This window comes from Macaca thibetana, chromosome 11, assembly GCF_024542745.1.
Source record: "Macaca thibetana thibetana isolate TM-01 chromosome 11, ASM2454274v1, whole genome shotgun sequence".
Classification (NCBI taxonomy): Eukaryota; Metazoa; Chordata; class Mammalia; order Primates; family Cercopithecidae; genus Macaca; species Macaca thibetana.
In genome coordinates this window covers 25085927-25108659 of record NC_065588.1, presented here as the reverse complement: position 1 = coordinate 25108659, position 22733 = coordinate 25085927, and the positions used below count along the sequence as shown (strand labels likewise).

The 22733-nt window shown below is 41.7% G+C and overlaps 1 protein-coding gene across 1 annotated transcript; it reads left to right on the top strand.

Moving 5' to 3' along the window:
* The first annotated feature begins 4088 nt into the window (after window positions 1-4088).
* LOC126931571 (putative uncharacterized protein C12orf77) lies at window positions 4089-5958 on the top strand. Its single transcript, XM_050749979.1, is given in 4 exon segments — window positions 4089-4268; window positions 5403-5545; window positions 5675-5846; window positions 5848-5958. Coding segments are annotated over 4 exon segments (606 nt in total).
* Window positions 5959-22733: the final 16775 nt, after the last annotated feature.

Here is a 22733-nt window from a genome sequence, read left to right as displayed (position 1 = left end):
CTGTCAATGTTCTCAATGTGAGTTGACCGTTTTTCCCTTATAGAGCCAGAAAATTTAGACACAGGTTGGGCATGAGGTTAAAAGAGGCCCCAAAACTGGAACCTCAGGTTCCCAAATCCTGTCTACTCCTGTCACTGAATGATGATGTGGTATGCTGTTCAAGCCATAACAAACAGTCTCGCTTTGTAGGCATTTGTAACTGACCTAGATTAATGTTCCTAGTATATAAGGCACATGTTTCCACTTGCATTTCCAAGGCATTTTTTCTCCTTTAACCATATGTTTTCATTTATTTGTTTTTGAGACAGGGTCTTGGTCTGTCACCCAGGCTGGAGTGCAGTGGTGCAATCATGGCTCACTGCAACCTCCAATTCCCCAAGTTCAAGCAATCCTCCTACCTAAGCCTCCCAAGTAGCTGGGACCACAGGCGTGCACCACCACGCCCAGCTTTTTGTATTTTTAGTAGAGACAGGGTTTTGCCATGTTGCTCAGGCTTTCTTCTACTGTCTGTTTTCTGAACTTTCCTGACTTGCCTAAGTGAACCCTGCTTGGTGGTTAAGGCTAAACCTTACAAAGAATGCACTTAAAACAAAGGCTCTTCATGAGCTACCAAAGCTGCATGTGATTAACTTGTTTTGCTTTTTCTAATTAGAGCAGAACATGGTGGGAGTTTAATAAATAAGATGGGGTGATAAAGATTTCAAAATCTGTGTCATCTTCTCCATATGCAGCTTGGAAATATCTCCTGTCTCTTCTGTCTAAACCTCTTAACCTCTATTTTAATTTTAGATCCTGGTAGAAAGGATTAGCTGCAATCTGCCAGAATACTTAAAAATACAAGCCCAGTTTGCTTTGTACAGTTAACTGCCTTTGAAAAGGCATTAAGTGAAAATTAAGAACTGAAAGTGAATTGTACTAGGAGAATCAGTTGCTTGGAGTCTCTTTTAAAAGGAATTTCCCCCTCAGCGATCTTAGCTGATTATTTACTACATAAAGATGGTACACTTGTAGATATCCCAATGGAAAGAAGTGCTTCTTTTGCTTTCAAGTTCTATGAACCTCAGTTGCATTTTCCATGTTTTTTTTTTTAATTATTTTTAATTTTGTAGAAATTGGTCTCTGTTGCCCAGGCTATAGTGCCGTGGCTATTCACAGGGGTGATCATAGTGCAGTGCAGCCTCAAACTCCTAGGTTCAAGTGATCCTCCTGCCTCAGCCTCCCAAGTAGCTGGGATTACCACACCTGGCTCAGTTTGTATATTTTAATTAAAATACATTTTTTTTTTTTTTTGAGATGATGCCCCCTCTGTCACCCAGGCTGGAGTGCAGTAGCACAATCTCGGCTCACTGGAACCTCCACCTCCCAGGCTCAAGTGATCCTCCCACCTCAGCTTCCTGAATAGCGAGGATCACAGGCACGTGCCACCATGCCCAGTTAACCTTTTGTATTTTGGTAGAGACGGGGTTTACCATGTTGCCCAGGCTGGTCTCGAACTCCTGAGCTAAAGTCATCCACCCACCCCAGCCTCCCAAAGTGCTGGAATTACTGCTGCCAGCCAATGTACCTAATACATTAAAGTAGTTTTAATATCCATCCCTTTAGGCAGTCAGCCAATATTGATTGAATTCCTGCTAAGTGCTAAGCCCTGTGCAAATACTGGGGCTACAATGATGAGGAAAATAGTATCCTAAAACTTCCAGTGTGTGGAAGATACAGCTATGAACAAGTAAGCCACTAGAGCTGCCAGGTTAAATTTAGGAAGCCCAGTAAAATTTTAATCTCAGATAAACAATGACTAATTTTTTCGTGTAAGTATGCCCCCAAATGTTGCACAAGACATAGTTATACTGGAAAATTATTTGTTGTTTATTGGAAATTCACATTTTACTGGGTGTCTTGTATTTTTTTTTTTTTTTTTTTTTTTTTTTTTTAGCTAAATCTAACAACCTGAAAAATGTCAAATAAATAATTACATAGTCAGGAGCCATGAGAACCTATAATAGGAGATTATCCCAGCTTGGGAGTGAGGCTAGGGAAAAATTTAGGAGCATCTATTATGCGGCTATTATATGCACTGCACAGAATGTTATACATATTGTTTGCTATTTCTAGGGTTATAAACAGAAAATTAAGAAGTGGAACTATAACAGTTATAGGAATTTCCACTTGGATTCATGTGAGCTAAATGTAACATAAAATGATGTTAGAGATTATCGATACTGTGTATGTGGCTAATCTTTTTTATTTCTCCTTTTGATTGAACTATGCTTCATTGCTTTGGCTTACAGATTCTGATTCCCATTATTATTATTGCCTCAATTGTCTTGTTCTATACAGTCAAAGCTCTTGAATCAACACTTTTCAACCATCTGACTGATCCAAAACTATAAAGTAACAAGTAAAATCCTCTAACACATGGCAACATCTGTAAAACAAGTCTGATTTGATTCTTACCTAAAGTTATTCATTACATATTTGATTTTCACCACTGGTGTAACTGCAGACTTCAACATCAACCTCTAAGACATCCATACTCTTTGGGACTTATAGAAATCTACATTTGTTCTGACTTCAATGAGTTCATCTACGATGTATGTATGATGAATATTGTCTAATATTTCTTATTCTTTAGGAATGTATATGTAAACAACATGACATAATTTGTGTTTATCAACATCTATATTCTTCAATCACTGAGAAAGTTCATTTTATTGCAAAGAAAGGTGTCTGATATATACAGAGGTACAAAAGCAGCATCCTTGAAAAAACTGGCAGATTTCAGGGTGATTCAAAAGGCTCTCTAGAAAGCTTTCTGAATCAAATTCTAATTCCAAACAGATTATGTTAACAATGTAATTATCTTTCTTACTGTTTTTTTTTCTTAAAAAATGTTTCCTCCCTTTACTAAAGTTAGTTATTGAACATTAAACTTCCAAACCTTAGATCAGGCAGGCTGATTTTTAAAATCATTCAAAACTTGATTATGAAAGCTAGTCAATCATCATAACTCACCTATGTGAGATCCTATTGGTAGTTCATTAATGCAAAATCTTTAATATATGTAAAAAATTTTAATTATGTGTGTAGATAGACAAGAGATTTCTTTTGCCAAAGCAACCCTTCACTAATGATTAGATGCCACTAAACTCTTCATCAAAACCTAAGAAGAAACATCTGTTCACCAAGACATTCCCAGGAAACCATCTTTAGTGAGCTCAGTGGGAGGGCGGAGCACGGCTTTCTGCTTCACCAGTGAATTTTATATCTGCCAGATTAAACTGTTTTCATTCTCTTTGTGAAGACTATTTTATGTGATAAAATAATACCACTTCTTCCTGCCATTTCTAGGATAGATGATAGCAGCTGTTAATAAAATGATTTGCAAACCACAAGCACCAGATTTAGTAAATGCTCAGCAAGTCTTTCATCCGCAACCTTTCTGATTATTAATAAATGCAAGCTGGTATAGACTAGAGCCTTGCCTCCCACCATTCCGTTAACCTTGTTATATTAAGCTTCTTGGCTGGGTCACGCCAAACTTACTATAAACATCTCTTATTGGAACAATTCCTAAAATAGCAGAGTGACACATGCTTCTGAAAACTGTTCTTCTGTCTCACTTCTTGTTATATGAAGTCTGGTTTTCTTCTCAGAGAACAGGAGAAGACCTACAATGAATCTCTAACTTTAAGAATTCAGGTGCCCCCAAGATTCTTACGGTCTACAAAACTACATCACCGCGTTTCACCAACGCACATTCCAAACGACTGAGCCTGAAAATGACAGGGCTAATTTAAATTTCCAAAAGCTCCATTGAAAACAATTTGAGATCTGCCTGTGGTGATGGCAACATATCTGGGGAATGAATCTAACTTTATCATCCTCAGCTACCCATCTTTTTTCCCTATTTGTAGAGTTTTTCTTTCCAGATTTGTTTCAAGTTTTCAGTTAACTCTGTTGAACCCCTAATATAGACGGATTGGAGGTTTGTCCCTTTTGCCACAAGCATTTTGAGGTTGAGGGGCAACAGAACAGCCTACATCTGATATTGCTTTTCCCTGGTTAGGGCGGTACTTTCTTGGCATTCGATGACTAAAGGCCAGCATCAGCCAAAGTCTAATTATTTAGTGGGGGAGAACTCACCACCGTATTTTCGCTTGACTTTCCCAGCGCTCCAAGAACCATCTGAGAACTGGGGAGAGAGAGTGGAGACCTACAGGTCAGATGATGTGGGTGGAGCCCTTTTCTATAGAGTGGCTTGGGCTGAGGTAAAAGAAGCTGGAGAAGAGAGCCGCTGATGCACTGCACCTGCCTAGGTTGGAATTAAGATACTAATCACAGTAGCAGTGCCGGGAAAGATGCGTAGGAAGGATGAGGATGACAGGCACCATTTTGGTGTGCTCCCCACCACAGCAATAACAGAAAAATAGTCCGGGTGCAGTGTCTCTCACCTGTAATCCCAGCACTTTGGGAGGCTGAGGTGGGAGGATCGCTTGAGCCCAGGAGTTTAAGACTAGCCTGGGCAACATGGTGAGACCCCCGTCGCTACAAAAAACAACACACTAAATCTCACCCTGAGTATACTCTCTAATCAGATGAAGGAAAATTATTTTTAAGTTAAAAGTTAAATCTCATACTTTTTTATTTTTATTTTTTTGGAAATGGAGTCTTGCTTTGTTGCCCAAGCTTGAGTACAGTGGCATGATCTCAGCTCACTGCAACCTCTGCCTACTGAGCTCAAGCCACTCCCTCACCTCAGCCTCCCAAGTAAGTGGGATGACAGGGGCATGCCACCACAGCCAGCTAATTTTTGCATTTTTTGTAGAGACAGGGTTTTGTTATGTTGCCCAGCCTGGTCTCAAGCTCCTGAACTCAAGCGATCTACCTGCCTCATTCTCCCAAGGTGCTGGGATCACAGGTGTGAGCCACTGTGCCCGGCCTGGTCATCATCTTTTCTATCACCAGGTGAGAACGAAGGGGAGTCAAATACTGGGGAATAAGAGCTGGGGCTCTGAGTTTAAATAACCTGAGTTCAAATCCCAGTTCTGCTGCTTACTAGCTTTGTGATCTTGGACAAATTATTTAACTATATGTGCTTCAGTTTCTTCATCTGTAAAATTGCATCAATATCATGCAATGACCAGGTGGGTGTGCTGCAGGGATTAAATGAGGTAATACACAGACGGCCCTCAGAACCATGTAGCACATTCTGAGCTCTCAGTCATGTTGTTATGATGCACTTTCTGAACTTATCCAATACTAGATGTTCTCTTAAAACACCAAATAGCACCTAGAAAGAAATGACCAAGTAACCTGCTCCCTCATCAGACTTGCTGTGTTTAATTTCCCATGAAATAACCTATTATAACATCCATGCTTGCGATCTGCTTATTAATCCACAGATACTGAAACTAGCAACACCCAGAGACATTTCCCTCCTAGTCATAAAGGAAGCCAGCAGCAGAGCCAGAAATAATATTCAAATTCTGGATCCACTAGACCACATCGCCTGTCTGATAAATTACATGCTTACTTCCTGCTTCAGGTGAGTCTATTATACCTGATGTTTCTCAGAGCAGTGAAAGGAATAACCTGAACAATAAATTCCAACGGACCTGTAATGAATTGCATTAACATGTTATTTCATTACTTATGTAATATTACCTCCTGACAGTTCTAATAAGGTACCCACAATGCTGGGTTCTCTGCCCACTGGGAGCAAACAAGGGAACGTGCAGACGCTGGACAGCGTACGATGGATGTCTGCAACTCTTGTACCTACCCCTGAACGCCGTGAGAAATATGCCGTCTCTACTGAAACAGCTTTTCCAACCCTGAGCACGTTTAGTGAACACAGAAAAGAGTGTAAAGGGGTCAGATGCAGACTTTACAAAAAGAAACCCAAGATGGAGATTCATGTTCGGTTATATACTGCAGGAAGGGTTCATAACAACATAGTCGTTTACTTGCCAAGTAATCCGAAAGCAACTAATTAGAGAACCTGTAACAGATGCCAATCCCAGTTTTCAAAATGGCGTTTCAAGGAAATTAAATCTTATCATGTAAATAGGTCAAGAAATTCGTTTAAATAACATCTGCTTCTCTCTAGGTAATCTTCAATGTTGTTAGACTATCAGGCCAGTAGTTTTAAATATGTGTTGGAGCTCCAGGATTAATCTCTGGTTGATCTGAGGGAGTCACTTTGTCTAACCAAATATAAATGACGTGGGAGGTATATGATTGAGAGGCACTATTAGAAGAAAGGGGCCAGGTGCAGTGGCTCGTGCCTGTAATCCCAGGTCTTTGAGAGGCCCAGGCAGGTGGATCGCTTGATCCCACGAGTTTGAGACCAATCTGGGCAACATAGAGAAACCCCATCTCTACCAAAAATACAAAATTAGCCGGGCGTGATGGCGCATGCCTGTAAACCCAGCTACTCAGGAGGCTGAGGCAGGAGAATCACGTGAATCCAGAAGGCAGAGGTTGCAGTGAGCCAAGTCATTGCACTCCAGTCTGGGCAAAAAGAGTGAAACTCCGTCTCAAATAAAATAAAATAAAATAGTAAAAAATAAATTAGCCATGCATGGTGGCACGCACCTGTAGTCCCAGCTGCTTGGGAGGCTGAAGTGGGAGGATCAGGCTTGAACCTGGTAAGTTGAGGCTGCAGTGAACCAATCGAGATTGCACCACTGTGCTCCAACTCCAGCCTGGGTGACAGAGCAACATCCCGTCTCAAAAACAAACAAGCAAACAAACAAAGGAAAGAAAAGAAGAAAACCAGATAATGGAATCCTTCTCCTCCAGTATATGCATGGCCAAACATAACTTGTATTTTTCAAAACCCACTCTCTGTAAAATGCACTATTCGTTTCTCATAATATACTCTTTAATGTGCTTATACTCTAGGTGTCATTGTCTTTAAATTGCCTTTTTAATGGATTGTTATTATTATTTGAGACAGATTCTGGCTCTGTTGCTCAAGCTGGAGTGCAGTGGTGTGATCTTGGCTCACTGCAACATCTGCCTCCCTGGTTCAGGCAATTCTCATGCCTCAGCCTCCCAGGTAAGTGGGACTACAGGTGTGCGCCACCATGCCCAGCTAATTTTTGTATTTTTAGTAGAGACAGAGTTTCACTATGTTGCCCAGGCTGGTCTCGAACTCCTCAAGTGATCCGCCTGCCTCGGCTTCCCAAAGTGCCTGTGCCTGGCCTTTTAATTGGACTTTAATGAGCAAATGCAGTGTCTTCAGAAAGCCTTTTATTTTTCTTTTAATCAGCCTATGTAATGCTATGACCATTTTCGTATAAAGATGCTGTCTTGGAAAGAAAAGAATTGGGAATTTGAATGACCTATGGCTTCCATTCCAAAAAGGAGTACCTCAGAAGTAATTACTTTGAAAGAAAAAGTGATAATATTTTTTTGGAGAAAGGGGGAAACGAAGCAAGGCCCTGAATGTATTACCAAGATGCATATTACACTGAATGAAATCATCCGTTGCCCTTCCAGATCTACCCCGTGGATGCAGAGCAAGAGCGACCCATCTTTGTTCAGCGTCCCAGGAGACCGGCCTCTATTGACAGCATCAGTCTGGCTCCTTTGGCCTCTGATTCCCATTGAATGTGGCCAGTGGGAGGCCCCAGCAGATGGAAGGCCAGGAGGAGGAAGGGCCTGCAGCGTTTGTTCTCCTGGTTCCCACCCTGCCAGGCCTCTGTCTGACAGTAGCTCACGCTTTTCCACAGCTCCTGTCAGGTGGCCTCTCCTAAAGTGACAGTGCTCACTAGGTTCTGTGTTTTCTCCATTGCCTCTTGCCAGGGAGGGTAATGGCTTCCTAAAGCCAGATGCCAGCACCTGAGGGTGTGCACCACCCCGTGCTGTTTCCTTTAACCCTGCCTACACCTTCAAGAATTGAAACTCTTTGCAGCCTCCCTTTTTTAAAAAAAAGTACTATCGATTTCCTAAAGGACCATGAGTGATATACACTCAGAGATTCTTTCGTCATGTTACTTTCCATATCTCAATATGGTTGTTATCCACATTATACAAAGAACATAATACCTACCTTAAATTTTTAATATTTTGTCTTTATTCTTCATCTCTGTGTAGCATTTCCTGCTGGTTAAGAACATGCAGATAATCCAAATAAACAGATTTGACTAAAAGAAAAATACCCTCCAAACTTTCATGTAATTTTTTTTTTTTTTTTTTTGAGTTGGGGATCTCACTCTGTCACCCAGGCTATAGGTGCAGTCGCAGCTCACTGCAGCCTCGACCTCCTGGGTTCAAGCCCAATCCTCCCACCTCAGCCTCCCAAGTAGCTGGGACTACAGCCTTGCTACACCTAGCTAATTTTTGTATTCTTAGTAGAGACGGGGTTTCACCACGTTGCCCAGGCTGGTCTCAAACTCCTGAGCTCAAGAGTCTACCTGCCTTGGCCTCCCAAAGTGTTGAGATTACAGTCGTGAGCCACCAAACCTGACTAGTTTTAAAAATTTGCTAGCTGATGCCAAATTGGTTTCCATAGAGGTTGTACCAATTTATAGTCTCACCAACAAACTGTGAGCCTGCTTGTTTCCCCACACCCTCACGAACACAATATGTTGGTCTGTGCCAATCTGATAGGTGAAATATAGTATCTCATTATTTTAATATGCATTCCTCGAGGGGCGTGGTGATGCACACCTGTCATCCCAGCATTTAGGGGGGCAGAGGCAGCAGGATAGCTTGAGTTCAAGACCTGCCTGGGCAATATAGTGAGACCCCCTAATATTCCACAAAAAGGATAAAAAAAAAAAAAGACCAAAAAAAAGTGTAATTTGCAATTTCTCTCCTTACGAATATGGTTTCATGTGTTGAAAGCCATTTGTATTTCCATTTCGATGTTTTATGTGTTTGTATACTTTGGTCATTTTTCAGTGGGGCTTGATTTTATCAATACACAAAAGCTCTTTATATATTACAAGACTTAGTTGCTTGTAGGATGCGTTACAAATACATTTTTACCAGGGGTTATTTGTATTTTTTGTTTATGGTGGTTTTGCCACACAGATTTTTAAAAATGTACAGTCAAATTTCAATCTCTTTCATACACCTTCTGAGTTTGTGTTAGCCTTAGAAAAGCTTTCCTGACTCCAAAATCACAGACATTCTCCTCTGTTTTCTCTAGTGTCTTTGATTTAATACATTCGGAATTTATCTTTGTATAGAGAGATGAAACTATACCTTCATTATTTTTCAGACGGCCAGCCAATTTTCCCCAGGAAATTACCCTACAGATATACTTGCACATATTTACAAAGAAAAATGTAAAAATACACTTAATTTACTAATGTTTGGAATTGCAAATATTTAAAATAACCTTACTGTCTATCAACAGAGGACTGGTTACATAAATTTCTGTTTATTTTACACAGTGGAATAAAATAGAGCTGTTTGAAAGAAAGATGTTCTGTAAGTGCTGACATGGAATCCCAAAATGATGGGCTTATTTATAAATTAACCCTAAGCTGAAGAGTGGCACTTACAGCATTTCTGATTGAAAACACAAAACAGAAAACACATACAATACGAACACAAAACATAACAGACACACACATAAATGCAGAAGAAACTGGACACAATGATAACCTTGAAAGAGAAAATTGAGGAACTAGAGGACTGGGGTAGAAGAAAGAGTTAATTCTTTCTGTATATTTTTGTACCATATTCATGTACAGGATCATCTATTTAAATTCACAAATAAGGAAAAGAAAAATGTAGATTTTTTAAAACCGAAGGTGTTATGTTTATGTCTGGGTAGCTGATTCATGATCACACAATACAGATTTGTAAGATAATGTCATTTACAGTATTGAAGCCTGCCCATTAGTTCAGCAAAACATGCTTTATACGTGTGAAAATATGGATAAGTAGCACCCTCTGCTGGTAACTAGTTGGAAGTCATTAATAAACCTACCTATGATTTATCTTATTCTCAATTTTGTGATTACTGGTTCGTGAGCTCCAATTGTGTATCATGAGAAAGATTTTTTTTTTTTTTTTTTTTTTTTTTTTTGAGACGGAGTCTGGCTCTGTCGCCCCGGCTAGAGTGCAGTGGCCGGATCTCAGCTCACTGCAAGCTCCGCCCCCCGGGTTTACGCCATTCTCCTGCCTCAGCCTCCCGAGTAGCTAGGACTACAGGCGCCCCGCCCGGCTAGTTTTTTGTATTTTTTAGTAGAGACGGGGTTTCACCGTTTCGCCAGGATGGTCTCGATCTCCTGACCTCGTGATCCGCCCGTCTCGGCCTCCCAAAGTGCTGGGATTACAGGCTTGAGCCACCGCGCCCGGCCAATTTTTTTTTTTTTTTTTTTTTTAAAAAAGAAGGCTGGGCACAGTGGCTCATGCCTATAATTCCAGCACTTTGGAAAGCCGAGGCAGGTGGATCGCTTGAGGTCAGGAGTTCGAGATCAGCCTGTGCAACATGGTGAAAACCCCACCTCTACTAAAAATACAAAAATGAGCCAGGCGTGGCGGGTGCATGCCTGTAGTCCCAGCTACTCAGGAGGCTGAGGTGGGAGGATTGCTTGAGCCAGAGGAGGTCCAGGCTGCAGTGAGCTGTGATCGTGTCACTGCACTTGAGCCTGGGTGACAGAGTGAGGCCCTGTCTCAAAAAAAAAAAAAAAAAAAAAAAGATAATATTCGGTATCATAATATTTAAAATGTCACTGTGGGGACTTTTTTAAAGTTATAAAAATCACACATTTTAGTCGCAGTCCACAATTCCAGTGCCTTAACTCTTGTCTGGGTGCTGAACTCTATTTTGATGATGTGGGAACATTGAGGATAAAATAAGAACTTTTTAACAATAGTCGCAACTTACAATTGTCACCAATGTGTATCAAAGTAAGCATTATTGTATGTGTTTGCCTTGTCTGTCTGCATATTTTCATCATGCCTATCACCATTATAATTCATTCATTCAACAAATACTGAGTACTTGGTAGTAACAGGCATGTTGTAGTGCTAAGGACAAACAGTGAACAAAACAGACACACTTCCTGCTCTCATACAGCTTACTTTTTACAGGGGGAGACAGAAAATTCACATAATAGGCCAAAAAATATAGCTTGTTACGGGCTGATAAATGCCAAAGGAAAAACATAAAAATACAAAGAATGAGATTTGCAGTTGTAGATGGGGTAGCCCAGGAAGGGCTCTCCAGGAGGCACATTTGAATAAAGACCTGAGGAAGTGAAGGAACTGGGCAGAGGACACCGGAGGAAATGTATTCAGGCAGAAGGAAGGGCAGATGCACAGGACCTGAGGTGCAAGTGTGCCTGACATGGCCAAGAAACAGCGAGGAGGTCAGCGTGGCTGGAGTGACCTGAATACAGAAGAGAGTGGCAGGAAATGAGGGCGCAGCACTAATGCCAGGGGAAAATTATACAGGATCTTAGGGTTAGAGGACATTGGCCTTTGCTCTAAGGGAGATGGGATGCCTCTGGAGAATTTTAAGCAGAAAAGAATTGTGCTCTGAATAAATGAATAAATTGAAGAGAGTCTGAAGAGAGTTAATGGCAGAAATAACGAGACAAGTTAGACGTTTACAGCAATAATCCAGGGCCAGGCACAGTGGGTCATGCCTGTAATCCCAACATTTTGGAGGCCAAGGTAGGAGAATCATTTGAGCCCAGGAGTTTGAGACCAGCCTGGGCAACATAGTGAGACCTCATCTCTGCAAAAAATAAAAATAAAAAAATTAGCTGGGCATGGTGGCATGCACCTGTAGTCCCAGCTACTCAGGAGGTTAAGGAGGGAGGATCGCTTGAGTCTGGGGGGTCGAGGCTGCAATGAGCCATGATTGTGTCACTGCACTCCAGCCTGGTTGACAGAGCAAGACCCTATCTCAAACAAACAAACAAACCCAAAAAACTCCACAATAATTCTAAAGGAGAAATGATGACAATAAATTGTAGATAGATAGCTAGAGAGATAGATAGATAGAGAGGTAGATAGAGAGGTAGACTGTTAAATGAGACAGAATATGCCAGCAGACCAAATGTGGGTATGAGAGTAAGAGAGTAATAAAGAATGACTTCAAGATTTTGACCTGAGCAACTGGAAAAATGTAGCTGCCATTGATTGAGATGGTTTAGGAAACAGGAGGAATACTAGGAACTGTTTCAGAATGTGAAGTGTGAGACGCTATTAAGGCCAGGCATGGTGGCTCAAGCCTATAATCCTAGTACTTTGGGAGACCAAGGTGGGAGGATCACTTGACTTCATGTTTGAGACCAGACTGGGCAACATAGTGAGACATTGTCTCTATTAACTTCAAAGAAAAAAAAGAGGCTATTAAATATTCAGGTGAATGAAAAGCCCCTTAGGGGTAATTTGTTTTTCTTTGTTTTAATTGAGAAGTCAAAATTGCATGCATTTGTGGTGTACACCATGGGGTTTTGATATATGTACGTATTGTGAATTGACTACATCAAGCTATTTACCATATGCATTATTTCACATGCTTATCATTTTTGTGTGTGTGACTAGAACACCTAAAATCTACTGTCTTTAGCAATTTTTAAGAATACAACATATTGTTGTTAAATATAGTCGCCATGATATACAATAGATCTCTCAAACTTATTTCTTCTGAAATGCTATGCCCTTTGATCAATATCTCCCCCAATCCTCCCACCAAACCCAGAATAGTTCTTTATTGTCCTATTTTATGTATTAATCTTGCACATAAAATGCATTTGTAGGCCAGGCATGGTGACTCACACCAGTAATCTCAGTACTTTGGGAGGCCGAGGTGGGAGGATTGCTTGAGCTCAGGAGTTTGAGACCAGCCTGGACAATACAGCGAGATCTCATCTCTAGAAAATAATAAAATAAAATAAAAATAGAATGCATTTGTATAAAGTACAAAGTCAAAAAAATGAAGTGGAAATGTCAAATAGGCACTTAGATATGTGTCTGGATTCAAGAGAGAGGTTTGGGTTGAAGATAAAAATCTGGGAGTCCTGAGCCTACAGGTGGCACGTCAAGCTGTGAGAGCTCTTGAGATCACCCAGGGTGTGAAGGCAGACAGAGAAGAGAAGTCCAGGGCTGAGCCCTACTGCCCATCATCGCTTATCAGTCTGAATGATGACATGAGGAGGAACTAGCAAGAGACTGAAAGGGAACAACAGAAAGGTAGGTGGAACATCAGGTGAGTGCGGTGTCCTGGAAGCCAAGTGGACAAAGTGTTTCAAGGAGAAGAAAGTAATTGGCTGCTGATAGGACAAGTAAAATGAGGACTATGAAACAACCTTGGATTAGTAATGAAGGAGGAGGTAACTGGTGATCTTGATGAAAGCAATTTTGTTATAATTTGTTTAAAAGTGAATCCGGGGAGAGAAATGAGAAACTGCAAAGATGGATACTGCTTTTTAAGAGTTTGCCATGGGCCAGGCACGGTGGCTTACGCCTATAATCCCAGCACTTTAGGAGGCTGAGGCAGGCGAATCATCTCAAGTCAGGAGTTCGAGACCAGCCTGGACAACATGGTGAAACCCTGTCTCTACTACAAATACAAATTAGCTGGACGTGGTGGCTCATGCCTGCAATCCCAGCTACTTGGGAGGCTGAGGCAGGAAAATTGCTTGAACCCGGGAGGCGGAGTTTGCAGTGAGTGAAAATTGTGCCACTACACTCCAGCCTGAGCAACAAGGGCAAAACTCTGTATCAAAAAAAAAAAAAAAAAAAAAAGTTGCTGTGAAAGGAAGGAAAGAAATGGATACTAGCAGACAGATAAGTGGAGTTAATGGAGCTTTAGTTGGGAGAAATAACCGCATGTCTGCATGTTTATGGGAATTATCCAATCAGGAGGGGGAAACTGAGGATGCAGAAGAGAGATGAGAATGAATGGCAGAACTTGTCCATGAGCATGAGTCAGGGAATGCCTCTTAGTGCACAGGTGGCAGGACTTAGCCAGCAGCAGAGACAGGTGATTCCCAGGAAGAAGGGAAGGGTCAGCATGTGGGCACAGGTGCAGATAGGCAGGTATAGGGGAGGGAGGTATGGATGATTTCTTCTGATTGCTTCAACTATCTCAGCAAAGCCGTAGAGAGGAAGTGTTAAACAAGGGAGAGGAGAAAGTACGAAATAATCTAGGAGAGAATGTGAGAGAGAAGGGATTAGGGAAACACTGTACAATTGCTGGGCAGTATGAAAGACTGCATGAAAATTCATGGTCCCAAATTTAACAGGAGACCAGCTAGCACAGTTATATGTCTTTTAACTGCATGGCTGCAGGCACGGAGCAGGCGGAGAGTTGCAGTTAACTAGGGTTATGATCTATCCAAGCAAGTACGATGTGAGAAGAAGGGCTCAGTAGAGTTGAATATATGCAAAGCAGTGACTCTACTGATGGCCATAGGATATAAACTAGGTAGGGAGAAAACAAATGACACAATGGTGGGGATGATGGACATTATAATAGTAATAAAGTCATTGGATTAAAGATTCTGGTAAGATAGAAGGCTGGTGAATTTGAGATACTACAAGGAGTGAGCTGGAAAGTTAGCAGGTGTTTGTCAAAGTGTGGAATACAGCATTTGAGATAGGACAGGGCTGCAGCTAGTGGTAATAAGGTTAAGGGTTTATGGCAGTGTCCATGTGGTGCTAATTCTGTAGGCATGCAGAAAGCAAGAGTTGCAGAGGCTGTGGAGTGAATGGCTGTATGCGCACTCTACTTACCTCTGCTGGTTGCCATTTCTTTCCTTTCTTTCACAGCAAACCCTTTTTGAGAGAGAGAGAGTCTCTATCACTCAGGCTGGAGTGCAGTGGTGCGATCTTGGCTCACTGCAAACTCCGCCTCCTGAGTTCAAGCGATTCTTCTGTCTCAGCCTCCAGAGTAGCTGGGATTACAGGGGTGCACCACCATGCCCAGCTAACTTTTGTATTTTTAGTAGAGACAGTGTTTCACCACGTTGGCAAGGCTGATCTTGAATTCCTGACCTCAGGTGATCGCCCGCCTCGTCCTCCCGAAGTGCTGGGATTACAGGCGTTACCCGGCCCAGCGATCTCTTGAAAAGCAGTGTCTGTACTCACAGTCTCTAATTTCTCTCCACCCATTCACTTTAGAACATTATAGTGAAATTGCTGTCATCAAGATCACCAATTGCCACCTCATTTATTATTATATAAATCCAAGGTCATTTAATAGTCCTTATTTTACTTGTACCCATAGTGTATGTTCTTTCTCCAAGAGGGGGCCTCATAAGGCATCTAGTGACTGAACTATATGATTTAGGTCCACTGTTTATACATCTGTGTTGTGTGTACTTTTGAAAATAGTTACTTGGGTGGTTCATGTGTCCATATTATATACTAGAATACCAAATAGAACGCATAATAGTATTTTTTAAATGAAAGAGGTATTTCATTCTTCCCAAATGTGCAATCATAAGTGCTTGAACTAGAGTCCTATTTAGCTTGTAAGACAAACGTGTTTTTATTTTTCCTGCCTGGTAGGTAAGAATTAGTGTTACACAAGTATTGCATTTACTTTCTTATTTTTTACAATGTGCAAAATGGAATTACTTAATCACCATGACTTTTTCCCCATAAAACTACTCACAAAGTAACTAGCACAAAGAGTTGTATAATAAATCAAGCACCCTACATAAAATCTAGATATTTTCTACATACCAAAATTAACAGACTTGCCTTTGTCATTTTCATGGAAGAGAGGAAATTTGCCAGAGAAGAACTTCTAGTCCTGAATATATGGATTTGGAAATCAGAAGCCCAGGGTGAAGTTTTTATAATGGAAGGATGATCCTACTACTGTAATATATATCAGCACCATGTAGGTTATGAGAGGAAGACAGCGTATAATGCTTATACCCGCATTAAAATTCTTTCTTCCAATTTGCATGTCCATTGTCTACAATATATTACTAGGACAACTTTGCTGGGTGTCATTCCCGGACAGTCAACAGGGCATTTTTATCAGCAACGACCAAAGGATGCTGGGGACTTTTTTTTCTTTTACTTGTTCTTTTTAGACAAAGTCTTGCTGTGTCACCCAGGTTGAAGTGGGGTGGCGTGATCTCGGCTCACTCCAACCTCCACCTCTCCAGTTCAAGCAATTCTCCTGCCTCAACCTCCCAAGTAGCTGGGACTACAGGCACCCACCACCACAGCCCGATAATTTTTTTTTTTTTTTTGTATTTTTAGTAGAGACGGGTTTTCACTCTGTTGGCCAGGCTGGTCTTGAACTCCTGACCTCGTGATCTGCCTGCCTCAACCTCTCAAAGTGCTGGGATTATAGGCATGAGCCACCGCACCCAGCCAGACTTATGTTTTTTACTGATCAGGCCAGACAGTGCCCAGAGTAAAGACACCAGGAATCTCTTGGTGTCATTTGCAGGGGCAGAACTAGGGTGCAATGTATTAGGCTCTGCTAAGATTCCCAGGTGCCTTCTTTCTTCACACCATTCTAAATGCCAGATATAGGCATGTGGAAGTCACTATGGAAAGGAAGATAAATAAAACAAAGTAGCCTATGACTTTCAATATTTGTTTGTGAAAAATCGCAATAATAGATTTTATTTTATCTTGAAGGAGGGCCATATGGATCAAACTGTTGGTGAGTTTATTTCTCTTGAGTCAATCAGTTGGGGTGGAAATGTCAGAACATACAGTATCACAAAAGAGTATGGATGGATATATCTGTTGTGTCTATTACTTGGGCTATATACCTCCTTTGAAAAGTGCCCTTCCCTGCCAATAGAGGCAGATTTCCTCATAGCCTGCTAGTTGTTCGAGTGGGAATAGGGTGCTATGTTGGCATGTGCAAAGTTCATGCATTGGAAATTTAATCCCCAATGCAACAATATTAAGAGATGAGAACTTTAAGAGGTAATTAGGTCATGAAGGCTCTGCCTTCATGAATGAATTAATGTCATTATCACAGGAGTGTGTTAGTCATCATGGAGGTGGGCTCCTGATAAGTTCAGTTTTCTTCTTCTCTTGGTCTAGCGTGCTTGCTTCCACCTTCCCGACTTCTGCCATGGGATGTCCTTCATGAGATACAGCACCATGTTCCTGAACTTCCCAGCCTTCAGAAACATGAGCCAAATAAACTATAAATTATCCTGGTATTAGGCCGGGCGTGGTGGCTCAAGCCTGTAATCCCAGCACTTTGAGAGGCCGAGATGGGCGGATCACGAGGTCAGGGGATCGAGACCATCCTGGCTAACACGTTGAAACCCTGTTTCTACTAAAAAAAATACAAAAAACTAGCCAGGCAAGGTGACGGGCGCCTGTAGTCCCAGCTACTCGGGAGGCTGAGGCAGGAGAATGGCATAAGCCCAGGAGGCGGAGCTTGCAGTGAGCTGAGATCCAGCCACTGCACTCCAGCCTGGGCGACAGAGCCAGACTGCGTCTCAAAAAAAAATAAAAAATAAAAAATAAATTATCCTGGTATTTAAATATTCTGGTATTTTATTTTAGCAACAGAACATGAATTAAGACAGAAAATTAGTACCGAGGGTGGAGTTGTTACTATAACAATTACCTGAAAATGTGGAAGCAGCTTTGGAACTAGGTAGTGAGTAGAGGCTGAAAGAATTTAGACAAGCAGGCTAGAAAAAGCCTAGATTGCCATGAATAAAACACTAAGGAACATTCTAGTGAGGGCTCAGAAGATCCCAGAACTCAGGAAAGTCTGAATCCTCATAGAGCTTACTTAAGTGTTGATAGAATGTTGATAGAAATACGGACAGTAAAGGCCATTCTGATGACATCTCAGGTGGAAATGAGGAAAAAGGTATTGAGAACTGGAGTAGGGTCATCTTTGTTATACCATTGCTAGGACTTTAGGTAAATTGTGTTGATGTCCTAAGGCCCTTTGAAATGTAAAATTTAAAGAGCAATGAACTAGGATACTTGGCAGAAGCTAAAATGATTACCATGGATAGAAGGGAGCCAGGTGCTATTCATAAAGACAATGGGAGGAAGATCCCAAAGGCATTTAGAGTTCTTTGAGGTTGCCCCTCCCTTCACAGGCCTAGGGCTCTAGGAAGGCAGAGTTGGTTCAGGGGATGGGCCAGGGGCCTCCTGCACAGGCTCATTGCCCGGAACCACCTTGGGCTTCTGTTCCCTGCATTCCATCTAAGCACCCCTTGGTGGCCCCAGTGGTGGCTCAAGCAGCTTCAGGTGCTGCTTGATTCTGTACTCTGGGAGGTATAAGACTTAAGCCTTGGTAGCATTCAGGCATGCAGAATGCAAAAGCTGTGGAAGCATGGCTTCCTCCACCTAAATTTCAAAAGATGCCACAGACCTCCTGGAAGCCCAGGCAGAAACCTGCCACAGGGATGGAGCTACCACAAAGAGCTCCTATTACAGCAATGCCAAGCAGAAATGTGGGGTTGGAAATGCCACAGAGAGTCCCCACCAAGACAATATCTAGTGGAGTTAAGGAAGTGGGGCTACCTCCAAGACCACAGAACTGTAGGGCCAGCAGCATGCAATTCCAGCCTGGGAGAGCTGAAGCACAGCTGAGCACAGAAATGCTATAGGGGTGGGACTGGCAGAGGTCTCAGGGGCTCAACTCCTGCCCCAGTGTGCCCAGGATGCAGGACATGGAGTCAAAGGAGATTATTCTCCACCTTTAAGACTTTTTTCTTTTTTTTGAAACAAGTTCTCACTATGGTACCTAGGGTGGAGTTAGTGGCTGTTCACAAGTATGATCATAGTGCACTACAGACTTGAACTCATGACTTCAAGCAATCCTCCTGACTCAGCCTCCTAAGTAGCTGGGATTATAGGCACACACCACCACACCTAGCTTAGCTTTAAAACTTACTGTTGTTTTCCCTTATAGGTTTTGGACTTACTTGGGACCAGTTACCCCTTTCTTCTTGCCTATTTTTCCCTTTTAGAATGGAAATGTCTATTTTATGCCTGTCCTACCTTTTTGAAAGTAGATAACATGTTTTGATTTCACAAACTCACAGTTAGAGGAGGAGTTTGCCTTGGGATGAATTGTGTCTCAGATTTTACTCATATCTGATTTAGATGAGACTCTAGACTTTGAACTTCTGAGTTGGTGCAGGAATGAGTTAAGACTTTTGGGATGCTTGAATGCAATTTGCACTGTGAGAAGGACATGAGTTTTGAGGACCAGGGGCAGAAAGCTGTGGTTTGAGTATGTCCCCTAAAGTTCACATGTTGGAAACCTATCCCCAGTGCAGCAATATTGGGAGGTGGGAACTTCAGGAGGTGATTAGGTAATGAGAACTCCACCTTCATGAATGTATTAGTGCTGTTATCACAGGAGTAAGTTAGTTATGACGGGACTGAGCTCCTGACAAGTCCCCATCTTTTCTTTGTCTAGTGCACTTGCTTCTGCCTTCTGCCAGGATCACATTCACCAGATAATAATGCCATGCTCTTGGACTTCCCAGTCTCCACAACCATGGCCAAATAAGATTCTTTTCTTTATAAATTATCAAGTTTGCGGTATTCTGTTACAGCAACAAAAAACAGACTAAGACACAGGGAATAGGTAACATAATTTATATAGATTCTTCCTAATAAATTTAAATTTAGTTTTCAGTGAGCTTTTTCAACTTTTTATCTCTGTTCTTGTACCTGTCCACCCCTGCCCATAATGGCCTTTTAACAGAATTTGATTCACTCCATCTGCCATGATGGACTGTGAGGAGTAGCATAGCAGGGGTTAAGAGCATGGACTCAAAATCTAGATTGCCTAGGTTTTCCTCCAAACTTTGCCTTTGGTCAAGTGATTTAACCTCTCTATCTGTAAAATGGTGATCTAATAGGATCAAAGTTAGGATAAAATGAATTGCTATATGTAAAATACATAGAACACTGCTTAGCACATACCAGGTACTCTGAGGTGTTAGCTATATTATTGCCAAAAACATATCAGACACTGAATAGTTTCTCTATGTCTTACCCATTTTTATTATCTACTAATGCGAAGCAAATTGCCCCAAGATTTAGAGATCCAGATCAATAAACACTCATACTCTCAGTTTCTGTGGCTTAAAAATCTGGTACTGTTTAGCTAAATGGTTCTGTTTCCAAGATCACTCCCATGATTATTGGCAGGTCTCAATCCCTTTCTACATGGGCATCTCTGCAGGGTTACCTCACGGTTTGGCAGTTGGCTTCCCCCAGGATGAATGCTCCAAGAGAAGGAGACAGAAAAAGAGAGAGAAGAGGGGAGAGAAAGAAAAAGTGTGCAAGAATAGCAACAGTCTTTTAAAACCTAATTTTGGAAGTGACATTTCATCACTCTGCTACATTTTATTCATTATGATCAAGTCACTAAATTCAGCCCACACTTAAAAGAAGAGATTACACAAAGACAGGCATCTTTGGGGCCAACCCACCCTACCATAGATTGTGACCTGATTTAGGGAGTGTCCCTAAATTATTTTACCTATACATGTATAGAGAGAGAATATTATTTTCACCAATGAGAGTCAGTTTTCAGCATCTACCCTCCTAATAATATACAGACACTAGTTCTGCCAATAAAACCCATTTTTGACATCCAATATGCTAATTAACCAAAGCCTGGTTGGTGGACGGGATGGGATAATGGAGAACCTTGCAGGAATCATCTGGGCCTGGCCTCTTCTGTGCAGTGTTAGATGACCATGTTGGAACACATCCTTGATGGCAGGTCAGCTGGTTGCCCCTAGAGTTATAGCTTAAACTAATTGGCATGTATATAATGATATGCCAATGACACTAAAATTTTTAAAGTAAATTACAGCTGGGCATGGTGGCTCACACCTGTGATTCTAGCACTTTCCAAGCCTGACACGAGAGACAGGATTGCTTAGGCCCAGGAGTTTGAGGCCAGCCTGGGAAACATTGGGCGACCCCGCAGGACTAAGTGGCTCACGCCTGTAATCCCAGCACTTTGGGAAGCCAAGGCAGGTGGATCACTTGAAGTCAGGAGTTCGAGACCAGCCTGGCCAAAATTGTGAAACCCTGTCTCAACTAAAAATACAAAAACTGGCTGAGAGTGGTGGCAGGTGCCTGTAATCCTAGCTACTCAGGAGGCTCAGGCAGGAGAATCGCTGGAACCCGGGAGGTGGAGGTTGTAGTGAGCCTAGATAGTGCCACTGCACTCCAGCCTGAGTGACAGAATAAGATGCTGTTTCAAAAACAAAACTAAAACTAAAACAAACAAACAAAAAACCCTGGGTGACCCCACCTCTGCAAAAAAAATATTTTTAATTAGCCAGGTATGATGGTACATGCCTGTGGTCTCAGCTACTAGGGAGGCTGAAGTGGGAGGATTGCTTGAGGCCAGGAGGTTGAGACTGCAGTGAGCAGCGCTTGTGACACTGCATTCCAGCCTTGGCAACAGTGTGAGACTGTCTCAAAATACATGCATACATACATACATACATACATAGCAGACTATATATAATGCCTTCCTTTATGATTTTCTGTAGGTCTTACCAACTCTGAAAACCTCCTCTCATTTTGAAAATATATGACTATGAATAAAAGAATAAATGAAGGATATAATAAAAAGAAAATGGTTGAACTTGCATATTTTTCTAACTTACATGAGTCTCAAAATAGAAAATCCAGACAAGTGGCATGTCTATGTTGAATCCCACTGCCTGGTGACTGAAAGCTGAGAAAGTATTTTGTTGACTTAATAAAGCCCTCTCTGGCAGTTCCAAAGGCTGTTGTGGCATTTCTGCTTCACACACTTCAGAGAAGTTGATCTTCCATCAACGCCGAAGTGCAACTGAAAGAAAGGGAGCATCCGAAACTGATAACGTAAGAATAGTACAAAAATTATCTTTAAATTTTAAAATGGAGGTTTTAAGTGAATAAAAACAAATTATATACACTATGATCTCAAATATATAGACCACAGGAAGAAAAGCCCCAAAAATATTAGTAACAAAGAACGTTCTGAGTAGTGAAATTGTGGATAATATTTTACTTTTCTTCAACTTCTGAAATTCCCAAATTTCCAAAATAAAGCCTTTTTGGGATGCACGTGTGTGTGTGTGTCCACATATCCATGCTTTAAGTAGGGTTCTTCCATATTGAATTTTTAGTGTTAATGCAGAAAGTTCATTCTAGAAAGCTAAAAAGGCAGAATTCAGCTATCCTTGAATCATAAAGAGGTTAACATCTGGATTAGTCAGCCCCGATTGCCATCACAAATACCTCAGTCTGGGCAGCTTAAACAACAGAAATGTATTTTTGCACAGCTCTGGAGGCTGGAAGTCCCAACTCATGGTGCCAGCTGCTTTGGTTCCTGGGGAGTCCTCTCTCCTTGGCTTGCTGATGGTGGCCTTCTTGCTGTGTCATCCTGTGTCTTTTCCTCTGTGGCGAGTGGAGAGAAAGCTGTCTAAGATCCCTTCCTCTTCTCACAAGGACAGCGGTCCCAGAGGATGAGGTCCCCACCCTTATGACTTCGTTTAACCACGGTTACCTCTCTACAGCCTCTATTTCCAAATACAGTTGCGTTGGTGGTTAGGGCTTCAAGGTATAAATTTGGGGGGAGTGAGATGGACACAATAGTAACATCTAAACCTAGAAAATTCCTTCATGGCCTTTTTTTTTTTTTCTTGATAAGGTCTTGCTCTGTCTCCCAGGCTGGGGTGCAGTGGCATAATCACAGCTCACTGCAACCTCGACCTCCCAGGCTCAAACGTTCCTGCCACTTCAGCCTCCCAAGTAGCTGGGGTCAA